The following is a 12713-nucleotide window of genomic DNA, read 5'->3' as shown; positions in this document are numbered from 1 at the left end:
CCCTATCCCTTTGTAACTGTACCAAAATAGACCCCATTGTGTTGTGCTCTCTCTCCTTCTCTCTCTCTTTCTCTCTTTCTGCTTGCGCGCTGGCGCTGTGGTTGTGCTTGCTGTGCTGGATGCTCGTCCGAGTGCCGTTTTTCATTCAAACGAGAGTCTGAATAACTGTGTCAGTCCTCGCCGAACCTGAAAATATTACAATATTATAGTTACAAACAGTATACAGTATCATTGTTTGAGAAAACCGTCTGCAGACTCCATTGATTAGGACATGAGAAACGCACATGCTAGTTTATCATTGCTACCAGAGAATGGTAGTCTCAGAGAGCTGAAATCCTGAACATAAACCATCTCCAGGTTCCATTAAAGACACAGGCCTTTATCAGACAGGTAATTTAGCAGCTTCTTTTTCTATCATGCATTCCTAAAAATGTTATACAAAAGTAAGTTTTTTATTGAAACTGATTATGAGATGCTAGAAAGTAAAGAGGACTAAGAAAGTCCTATTGCCCCTCTCTCTACGCCACATTCAACTGCCCCAGAGAATCAGGAACTGTAGGAGATTATTTCATTAATCTGGGATGTGATCCGCCTTTTCAGTTACTTCTTACATTTATTTAAAGGGCTGCAGCTCTATTGTCATTTTTCGGGGTTAGAAAGAACCCACATTGATGAGTACATACAAACCACAATGACAGTAAAATATACACAGTAACGTATAAACCTCCAGTTTACATCATAAAATAGACAAATTATCACAGTATCCGCAGCGCCATATTCAGTGATTCACAACGAAACTTCCAGTGATGTGAAACAGCCCTATAACATTGTAAATACATCTCTTTTAATCCAAAAGAAATATTGCTCTTGACTTTGAGATGATTTTGCTAACAAACACAACTTGTTCACATACATACAGATCACGTTGGAACATTTCTGCAGTGAAATGTCTGCTGCACAATTGGTCAGTTAACACCTCAGGTAGGGTTAGGATTAGCATTCACACTCTAATTAGACAGTTTTTAAGCTCAGGGCTGGATTTTGGGGCCCAAGTCAGGTTTAGGATGAGTGGTTTCTTGCTCCTATCTGAAATCTGTTTTTTCAGAAACTCTCTGAGGCCTGGATGGCGCAATGCACTGCGTGGTAATTGTATCCCAAAACTGACTCGGTCGGATCAAAAGTTGTAACCAAGCATTATTGAATCTCATTCACTTGCAAGAGCTTTGATCGGTGGTCTTGATTGTTTCCCACTCATACTGTTTGGTTTGGGGAACATGTCAAAATCTGTTGTCTAGAGAAGTTCATGTATAGATCGCGGAAATGCTCAGTTGACACCCCTGGTAGGGTTAGGGTTAGCATTCACACTCTAATTAGCCAATTTTTAAGCTCAGGGTTGGATTTTGGGGCCCAAGTCAGGTTTAGGACAAATGTTTTTTTGCTCCTATCTGAAAATGTTTTTTTCAGAAACTCTCTGGGGCCTGGATGGCGCGGTACACCGCGCCTTAATTACTATATATCCCAAAAATGACTTGGTCGGATCTAAAGTTGTAACCAAGCATTATTGAATCTCATTCACTTGCAAGAGCTTTGATTGGTGGTCTTGATTGTTTCCCACTCATACTGTTTGATTCTGGGAACATGTCTAAACCCGATGCCCAGAGAGGCTCAGATATACAGTACTATCAGGTAGGTGCAAAAAATTCTAATGCTGCCTTCGATGAACTGTGCTCCTCTAGTTCTGATTAGTAGTGCTACCGCTTTCCATTGTATAGTGGCCCAACTTGGGTTTGATATTTATGTGTTTATAAGCTATGCAAATGTATGTAGAATATATTTGTACAATCATTTCCACTGATCACCTTACTGTAAATAATTAGAAAATGTCTACTTTCTTTCAACTAATGTTGGATATTGAATTAAAATTTCAGCAAGCATCGTACTATATATTAATAAAAACACAAAATATTACTGTGGGAGTTCAGCCAAGTGTTGCAAAGGATATTTTGCCAAAAACCAGAAGTTTAATAATGACAAAAATGTTTTTTACAGGGATGAGTTTGGAGAGATTTACACCACACCAGCTGAACTATTGAACTATACAGTCAATAAATTTAAGCTTCTTTTCTTCCTCTGCATTTTGATCCTAGCAATTCATGAATTAAAGAAATAGAACCAACTGCGGCAGAGAGACAGAAACTTTGTACTGGGAGTAGATGTGGCTGATGTCGGGTAACTGAAGCCTGAAGTCCTGATCAGAAGTTATAGTTAATTAAAAGGCCAACCTTGAGCTTTTCACTTTGATACTGGCTCACTAACGAGAAGGGGTTTCACCTCAAACTGGAAGAGATGGTAGTTTTGGTTGAGTTTGAACCCTGGTAGTCACAGGTGTCGCCAAAAGCCCCAGTGCGCCGGGCGGAGTGGTAATTATATCCTTAGAGCTTTGCCAAAAAGTTTTATCTGACACTCACTTACTGTATAGTGCTTCTCTGTGTTGTGCCACACAGATGGATGGGCAGGAGGCTTTGTGTTTCACCTGACACAAGACATCAGACACCAATCTGATGTGAGGAGAAAATTAAGATTATCAGCTGTGCAGTCCAGCCAAGGTCATGCTGCAGTGTTCCCTTTGTATTTTACGTGAGAAATCAAAAACTGTGTTTGGACACAAAGGACACAAAACCCTGTTTTTTAAACCGCTTTTGTCCAGTTCTTCTTTTAAATCAAACAAATTACTAGTGCAGGATAATAATAAATAATAATTATAAACGTTATTTTATATAGCACCTTTAAAGGTGGCTTCTCAAAGCCCTTTACAGAATGACAACAACAATAAATGAAAAGAATACACAAGATAACACACAATTACAATATATAGAGGAGACCGTGGATGGTGGTACTAAGTAGGTGCAGTGGGGTGAAGAATGGAACCAGTTAAGTAAAGGCTTTTCTAAAGAAGAAAGTTTTGAGTCTGGATTTGAAGAGGTTTAGAGAAGGTGACTCTCTGATATCCTTGGGGAGCGAGTTCCAGAGCTTGGGGGCATAACAAACAGTAAATAAGAAGTAAAATTTCCTAGGTATAAAATAATGATTTATATATGATTGTTCTAAACAAGTGGCATAAAATTGCTTTATTCTTGCAATTTTTCATTTCATATCTGGTTAATAAGCAAAGTGTCTTTCTTCTCTGATTAATTTGCCTTTTATAGGTGTTGTACGTGTAGGTACTATGTCTGAGGAGTGTGTGAAATACTCTTTTGAATACCATTAGTACTGAGAAGCAGATTACTTGTAGATCTATCTAGATGGTAAAGTTTACTGTACATGTGTGCAATGAAAGAATCATAGAAAAATATCACCATGCAAATGTTTTTCTTCTCCAGGGTATTTAGTCAAGCACATACTGTATTAAGCAGTGTATTGCCTGAATTTATTTTCACAGTACACTAATTATATTGCAGTTCCTCTAAATAATTATGGGCTTGGCTTTCTGTTGACAAATTATGGACCGATAGCCTTTGCAATTCGTTTAGTACAGACTGAACAGTTTGCCCACAAATCACCCATTGGCTGGGAAAAGGACCACTGTCTTTTTCTGGCTTCCAGTGCTTTTTTGAGAATCCTTTCCTGTTATTCTTTTGTCTTGGTGTCTTCCATTTAAAGCAGCCTTTGAACTGTATAGGTCCTATTCCTCCCCCCCCCAGAGACTGACAGAGATAACAAAGATTTTTTTCTATCAGCAGGTCTTGGAAGGAGGTACGTGGGCTGCAAGCATCCTGAAAGGCAATCTGTTCAGAAGACAAGTGTCATAAAGATAACATGAGGACAGTGTCCTTGACATGTGTTCCATATCACACTGGCTTCTATGAAGCCTGATGTTTGATTATACATGCAGCCACAAATAGGCTGAAGCCAAATTGTTTAAAGGGAGGAAAATATATGCCAGTCCTCTCTCTCCCACTCTCTTGTAGTGGCCAACGCAAGGTCCTGATTGCTATATCTACATGATTAAATGGTGTACTATTCTACACTTCATTTCATCTCACCATGTGAAAAGGATTAAGGGACATAATTATAGATCCTCAGTCAGAACATATGGATATATCATTCCGTGTCCTGCATTTTCAGTGTTTACTTTACAGTGAATATACTGCCCTTTAAAAGGCAGTTAGAAGCAATTGCTTAACTGGATCACAACTCGGCAAAACATAATCATTGCTCTCTGAGTATAGGATGTTTTTATAATTATTAACCATAATTGTTTAAACATTATAGTTGTGATTATGCCAACACATCTAATGAAAAGAATATTGTTGGGGCAATGTTCTTGATGACCTCCATTTAAAGCAGTCACATTAATAAAAATGCACAACCATATAAATACTGAGAGGCTTTAATTATGCAATGAAGAGAATTAGAACCACGACAATTTATTGTGCTTTTAATGCGTCTCAGTATACTTGCAAATTAGTAAAATGCAGGAGTGAAATGCGATTTAAATGGGCCCTGGGATTAGTGATCAGCATCACCCATAAAATGTGCATAAGGGATTGAAGAGTGATTGTGTGTAATGATAAGGAGGTTGCTTTGTTTTTCGGTGAGTGTGGTTTCAGTGTTTTTAACTGGGGAACAAATCTGACCAAAGGCAAATTTAAAGGAATGTCCTGTGATGAAAAATAATCACTAAAAACAAGGGACGCTTCATATCTTGTGTATTCTGTGGTTTGTGGCTATTGCATCTATTTTTTTATTGGGACTGCTCTCTATCTAAGCTGTTGATCCCCTCATATAATATGGAGGTTATTTACCCCCAAGACCTGACACTGGCTGTGAGATTCCTTAATACAGATCACAGTTAACACTTAAGAACTTAGAGTTCTCTTATGTTAACAACTGTAATGGCTGCTGTGTGCCCTAATCTGATGCTGACTGAGGTTGTCAAGTGTGATAGACATAATTCTGTGAACCTAGAAAACCTGCAATCTGTAAACCCAGTGCAAGGCCTGAGCACAAACATGTCATTTGAAATTCATTTCTGTGAATGGAAACCTTGGGCTTTGTTTAAGTTTGCAAATTTGTTAAGTACTGTAGGAAGGAGCACTGGTCTAACTGTGGTGTAATTGTCTGGAAACTGACTACTATTCGTTAGGAATGTTATCCATAGTAGTGCTTTGATGATTATACTACTGTTCAGAAATTATACAATTTCAAAAAAAATCTCAGGTTTGTAATTTTTCAGCCTCTCAAATTATGTACCCCCTGAGTTAGTAACTATGGACATAAATGTAACTTCTTAGTGTTAAAGGTGGTAAATCAGACTGAAAACAGCAATTCTCAGTTTCTATACAAACAGCACACACAGGACAGAGTTGTGTGCAGTACAGCTTAGTTTTAGATATCTGAACAATTATCATTTTAAAAAAATAATGCCACAAATTACTTAAACACTATTTTAGGTATAACCTGTTTTACTAATCAGGCATGTATTTTTTGTGTGGGTTTCCCCTGGCTGCTTCTGTTTCCTCCCACAGTCCAAAGACATAGTGGTAGGATAAATGTCCCTGGTGTGAATGTGTCCATGTTTGTGTCTGTGTGAGCCTCGAGAGGGACTGGTGTCCTGTTCTGGGTGTATCCTGCCATGTGCTCCTTGCCTCTCAGGATAGGCTCTAATTCCCTTGCATCTCTGAATTGGATGAACACCAAAAATTGAATTCATTTCATTTCCGTAAACCTTTTCTCTATTTGTGGGCTCAAGGCAATGACTCCAGCACCGCATAGAGAGAATGAGGAAGAGTATACAACCCTCTCCTATCACACACCTGTTGAGATGTTTATCATCGGATGTGCTGCACACTCCGCGGTACCTTATAGGAGGGTTAGAGCCCATTTGAGGAGTGTCGTGTCTCTCACTCATACCTCACTCACTGCAAGCTTGCAGGTGTCACTGGAAAATAAAGCCGAGAGAGCCCTGCCTTACAAATCCAAGCCACACCCTAGGAGGCACACTGGCAGTTGTGCAATTCTGCTTGAAAAATCCCCAGTCTTTTACTGGTGCAGTCCAGACTGGTGCAGTCACTTTTTAATGGGCTGTACTTTTGAAATGCTGCTTGACTGATACTGTAATATGCTGGAGACAAGAGCATAATTTAAGGTTAATTGCATTGAATTACAGGATTACAAAAGAGCCTAAACTCAGTTTCTGCCCACAGCACTCTTACTGACGGGAGCTCCGGGTTATTTACTGCTTGCTTTTTTTACTATTTTTGGAGCTTTTGTTTAGTCTCAGGGTATTTCATACCAATCTCAGTTCTAACTAGACAGATCTATATTGAGGCAAATGTTGACCCTCTTTGACCTGGAAAGCAACACACATGAAAGACTTTCAGAAAGCAATGTACATGAAAATATACGCAAAAGCCGCCTCTGTTTGTTCAGAGACAGTAGGACGTAACATGGTTCTTGAATTGATCTTTATTTAAAATATTAAAAATCGCAGAGACACATAGTAAATTGAAATCTAAAAAGCCCTCTCAGAGAGTGCGGGAAGGTAATAAGATTTTGAGCTCACTTTGCTCAATTTAATTTGAGTGGTGAGCTTATTCACTGCGGCATGTTTCTCAGTAGAAATGTGGGCTGTGAGATAACGTTGTGTAAGTCCTTAACTAAGTCTTCTGTGTCTTCTGAAGAGATCAATACAAATGTATCCCTCTGGATGCTGTGATCTGCAGAATTACCGAGGTTTATTCCCAAGTAAAATTCCTTTTAAAGTGTCGGGCTCTATATTGAAGACTCTGTGAGACATGGATACACTTTTGTATGATGAATATTTCCACTGATGACCAGATTAACTAGCTGTTGAGTTCTCTTCCCTCGTGGAGTTTGTGAACATCTTCTTTGATGCCAGCAACCGAAACACCTGGCTTTTTCGACAGTACAACCAAATAATTACATTTCCAGGATTAATGTCTTACTTGAACTGGTGCTGGTATTTGCAACTACTTTTCTAAGGACTTTATCTTTAAGAAGTCAAGCAAGACCTAGGCATAACTTCAGGTTATTGTATGGCACAATGAGCTGTACCCTACTACCCACAGTGATAACATCCCCCCATCAAGAAAATTTGCAGAAATTTCATAGTCTGTACAGCTGATTCACCTAATAAATGAAAAAATAAAATAAAAAGAGGAAAATCACTAATCATATCAAGGCTCCATGGCATTCATTTTTCCACAATATGAAATGCTTATTACCATCATATTATTGTCCAATATTATAACTTGTAAAATTCACATTTGCAATCTGTTTTTTCCCCAAACAGGCATTTCTACATCGTCTTAACCAGTATGCAGCCTCTAAAATTGATAAGAATGTGACAGAGGAGACTGTTAAGGTTAGTAATGCGTCTGAGACTGAGAACAAGAAGCACTTATTTTAAATAAATAATTGTTGGATTTGGAATATACTTTGTCTGTTTTCAGTTGATCTACCCATAATGTAAGTCATTTAGTTTGGAAAAATTAAATGTGTGTCTCGCTAAATGCACTGCCAATAAGATCTGTTTTAAATAAAAATGTAGTCCAATTAACATGGGCATATGGTGTTTAAAAATAACAAAAGTTATTAATAACAACTAAGTTAATGAAAACAAGAAAATAAAAATGGAATGAAGCTTGCATATGATTTAAGGAGCTCTTTAAACTTTAAATAGCTGACTTTTGAATTAAAGAGTTTTTAAATACAGGAAGCAGCTGTAAGCACAACTTATTTATAAGCAATTCCTACTGGAGGACCATGACAATGAAGAATTGAAAGGCACAGAGTGGGAGTATATATGAATGAGGGTGTGTGTTTGCTTACTCTGGCAGATGTCAGTAAACATTCATCTGCTGAACCCATTTTAGGTAACAGCTCTGCAACATGTGAATCTTCATGCACCGATTCACTGCAGTATTTGTGCACCTGTCTGACTGACTATGTATGTACATTATCAAGGGGCAGTGATGTTTAGCATTAATGATAAACACTAGCAAACAGTCATTTCCACATTCTCAATGACGGAAACAGTCACATTCCACAGAGGAAGTTTTTTTGCCAATGATAAGAATTTGTCTGGGAATAAGACCCTCAGTGAACATAGACATGATAGTGGGGATGCCTTACCCGTGGAGTGTAATACTCAGGGGTCGTCATGATCCTCATTGCTCTCCTTATTATTTGTGTCTAAATCAGGGGTTCAGGGGTCTAAATCCTGGAGTTCATGGGTATTTACAGATTTTTAGGGCACCTTAACACACCAGCTGCTGAAGAACTGGCAGAAGATTGCCTAATCTTCTAATGATTGGTCTAATTAAACTAAAAATAAGCTAATTTACGACATAAGGAGCAGCACTGGAATGAAAACATACCGACACAAAGGCCAAGACTAAGACTGGTCTAAAAGACACTGAATTTAATTAAATAACTAATAAAACAAGTTTACTAACCCCAAAACACTTCCAACGTGTTTTGAAATTCACTTTGTTGCAGGGTTCTCCATTGCCAAACATGAGACCTAAAGTGTTATATCTGCCCTGTGCTAGATTTTTATTTAATTTAATTATTTTTATCATCAAAGTGGTTATGAATGATTAACCAGGAGTACTTCTACTGTATATTAAGTATATTAAGTTCACTGTTGTTTCTCTTGTCTTTTAAAATTGCCACTTGACTGTATATATTAATAAGATATTCAGTAGTTAAAGTGGTGAAGCAGGAAAAAAATAGTTAATCAACCCTGACTTGAAATAAAGATAGATTGATGAGTGGTTATAAGATGTACCTGTACTGTATATGGGGAAGATGAAACTTGTACTGTGGCTCTGTATATTTGTTCTTAAGGGCAATTAAAAATAAACAGTAGTTCTTTCTTTGGCCCTGATATGATAATCTATTTATATTTACATGGTATCCCTCCTAAAAGCATTCAGTATGGAAATCTGAAGTCTTTCCCATTTTGCTTCTATTTGGTTGGTATAGCTCACATTATTCCTTCAAAGCTTTCAGAAATTTACCTCTACAGTAATGGGAAGTCAGTTTCACTTGTGGGCCTGGCTATGTTAAACTGAGGACCCACTTTCTGTTTTGACAGCCTTGAGTTTAATGAAGTTATCAGCATAAATAATTTGATGACAGGGTCTTAGATACATCTGCATTTTTTATAACTGCATTTGGAATGCTACTGTATTTCACATGGTAATTTTATGTGGTAGACGCTGTTTATTTCAAGGTGGGTAAAGAATGGACACAGCTTGTTGCTCTGCCTTGAGAAACTAGATTTAAATGCTCAGGAAAAACAATTCACACTTCACATAAGAGAAGCACCACTCAGCGTGGAGGTTCTCATGATCAATATTGAACTTAAAACTGAGTAAGTAGTCTTGTGAGGGTCCACAGTTACTGAACCTTTTTAAAAAATATTTTTTGGCAGGATCTGTATTGCCTGTGTTTACTGTCTCTGGATAAAAGTCACCAGCCTGAGAAAAAATGGTTTTACTCCTCTCTGAAATCAAAAGGGAAGGTTTCCTAATTTGTCTGAAGTGCTGTTTATAAGCAGCTTCTTTGGATAATGGGTCGGCAATATTCATGACTATGATTAAAAAGTTTGCACTATTTGATTTTTGTCCTCGTAAAGGAAAATACTTTTAATACAAGCTAACATTCGGGAGAGTTTAAGGAAAATGAACACAGGCCTGTGTTGCTCCTGTCTTACGTTTTTCAGATGCTGTTTTCCAACATCGAAGAGATCCTGCTCATCCACAGAGAATTCCTCTCCATGGTGGAGGAGTTGCTACACCCAGAGCCCGGCGCTCACCATGAACTGGGACATTGCTTTCTACAGTTTGTATGTGTTCCTTTCCTTCCGACACACAGCCTTATAGGAACTATACAATATCAAATTACTCGCTTGTCCAGATGTTTAGAAAGGACCTATTTGTATTAAGAGCTGGCTAGTTCCCAGTTTTGTAAGTGGGGAAAAAGTGGAAAGATTTTCCTTTACCAAAAAATCAGAGGGCCAGGAATGAGCAGAGACTCTTCAGCCCATCAGCACATCATGCTGTTTCTGAACAGTGAGTCCCTCCAGGCAAAAAGAGAGACCCCCAGGATTGAATGAGGAAGTAGTACTGACACCATGCCACTGTTCTTTCTGAATTACTTTGGCAACTTTTATCTTGATGTGACATGCTTGGCTCAAAATGTCATAATGTCTGATTATTATAGGATCTGAACTATAGCGGTAGGATCATCTCTTGGTTCCCTTGGCAGACAAAGATGTTTAATTTGACATCCTGTCCTTGGTTTATATTTTTCTAAAATGTCCTGTCAGAGCTTAAGTATGCAGTAGTTTAGTTTGGCTTGGCTTGACTTTGTTTAGTAGTCCTGTTTATCTAGTTTGCATCACCACAGAGTTCACTGATAAAACCATGTGACATGAAAAATGTGAGACGAGGTGGTCTTAATATGAGAAGAGATACTGTATTCTAGGAGCTGTTATGTACACACAAGAAATACAGCATGAATTCTATTTCTTTTGAAAATGTTCAATTAATGTTCAATTAAGGTCCAGCATATCCTGCGTATGGAAGGCTTATGTACTACCTCTACACACCTCTACATGTCTGGTACATCCATTCTAGGGACAACACGCACAGTTTGACTTTTTTTTTATCCCATCTCTCTCAGGCAGTCGAACAGTGTGGTTAATACTTGCCTCACAATTCTAGATGTGATTTCTTAAACACTAAAGACTGTGGTATTTTTTGTCTTTTAAAAATGTCGTGCAATACATTAGCCATTTTGGTGGAAAAATAATAAATTTACTGTAGTTTGATAGACGTTAATCTCTGATTGTTTTCTTTACCAGTCACAGTAAGAAACACACAAAAAATGTGTAACCATTATTTTGCTAGGACTTAAAAGGTAGTGTAGCTGTTTTGCTTCCATGCGAGAGTCAGATATATCATCCTTCAGCTCACAGCCTGCAGCCCACTAAAGCTCAGCAGGTGTGAGCCTCGCCAGTACCTGGATGGGAGACCTCCTGGGAAAGCTAAGGTTGCTGCTAGAAGAGGTGTTAGTGGGACCAGTAGGGGCACTCATCCCATGATCTGTGTGGTGTCCTTTGGATGAGTCTTAAAACCAATGTCCAGACTCTCCATGGTCACAAAATTCCCAGGGAGTTAGGGGTGTTACCCAGGTGTGCTGGCCAAATTTCTCCCTGGTCTTTACCAATCATGGCCTCCTAATAATCCCCATCTCTGAACTGGCTTCATCACTCTGTTCTCCTCCTCACTGATAGCTGGTGTGTGGTGAGGGTACTGGCGCACTACAGTATGGCTGCACTCACATCATCCTGGTGGGGCTGCACATCGGTGGTGGTGGAGGGGATCCCCATTACCTGTTAAGCACTTTGGGTGGAGTGTCCAGAAAAGCACTTTAATGTATACTGTAGTGTAAAGATTATTGTTTTTATTAATTGACAGGAGTTTCTTCTTCTTGTTATCCCAGAGATATAGGTTTCAAATCTACGACGAATACTGCAGTAACCATGAAAAGGCACAGAGGCTATTGCTGGAGCTGAATAAAATAAGGACAGTTCGGACATTTTTACTGGTAAGAAACATGTTTCAGCACTTTTGTTACTTGCTTAGCTTGACAACATCATAGAATCAGAAATTACTGGCTCAGTATTTTGTAGGCAGTCCTACACTGTGATACTTTACATACTGTACTCTAATGTGTGTACTAGTTACAAGTTTGTTGTTTGAATTTTCGAGGATCATGTTTCGATGAAAAAATGTTGCCAAAATGTTTTGATACTGTGAGGAAACCTATGGATACATTTTATGACCTTGTGCCCTCCTGAATGCCAGTATTATGTTACTGAGGTTAAGTTTCAGTCACAGACACAATATAGGATTATAATATTAACTGGGCACCGTTGAAGTGCACCGAGCAAAGATGTGAACCCTATATGGTAAGTAGAGAACTCCCTGCGTGTAGGTTTGAAATGCTATCTCCTTGGTCTATGTTATTTCCCAAGAGGACTGGTAAGTGTAAAGCCCTTTTCTAGAAGAATTCTCTTTATTGTTTTGTAACGTAATGCCCCCACTCTTCCAAACACTCTGAAAAATGTTTAGCACGGAATGAAGTTTCGAATGTTCATCAGGCCTTTGCAACACGGTTAACCTTCAAAAGAAAACATCCTGCATTTTTGTGCCCTCAAGGCACATAGATCAAAGAGAGCTAATTTGCAGTAGCCCTCTTCAATCAGTTACCCTGCTAGCCGGTGCTGAGAGACCAGTATCTGACAGTGGCAGTAGAATATGGGCTTCGTGGTTCTGAGTGTGATGGAGCATGGGTCAGAAGATGAACAGGCACCCAGTTCTATTGATTGCCCTCAACATACTGTAATTCACACTGATCAGCAATGCATGTGAGGCAGCTGGAGCATTTTGTAATTTTTCCCCCATTGAGATAAGATAAGATCACTTTTATTGGCTATATACAATTTCTTGTATTAGGAATTTGTCTTTTTTGCATACCCCAACTTGCTCTCCATGAGACACACAGACAGGGAGAGAAGGTTAGGGTCAGAGTACAGGGTCAGCCATTTTATATGGCGCCCCTGGAGCAGTTTGGGTGAAGGGCCTTGCTCAGGGGGCCCAACAGAGTAGGATTCC

General features: G+C 38.8%; 1 protein-coding gene across 1 annotated transcript in view; it reads left to right on the top strand.

Moving 5' to 3' along the window:
* Window positions 1–12713, top strand: part of prex2 (phosphatidylinositol-3,4,5-trisphosphate-dependent Rac exchange factor 2) — a 155281-nt gene that overhangs the window by 24922 nt on the left and 117646 nt on the right. Inside the window, exons 2-4 of the mRNA XM_088918835.1 lie at window positions 7316–7387; window positions 9755–9877; window positions 11539–11643. Of these exons, the coding sequence (XP_088774961.1) occupies window positions 7316–7387; window positions 9755–9877; window positions 11539–11643 (300 nt within the window). The remainder of the gene's footprint in view (window positions 1–7315; window positions 7388–9754; window positions 9878–11538; window positions 11644–12713) is intronic.

The sequence above is a fragment of the Atractosteus spatula genome, chromosome 6, assembly GCF_055471065.1.
Source record: "Atractosteus spatula isolate fAtrSpa1 chromosome 6, fAtrSpa1.hap1, whole genome shotgun sequence".
NCBI classification, from domain to species: domain Eukaryota; kingdom Metazoa; phylum Chordata; class Actinopteri; order Semionotiformes; family Lepisosteidae; genus Atractosteus; species Atractosteus spatula.
This window is presented reverse-complemented; position numbering and strand designations above follow the sequence as displayed.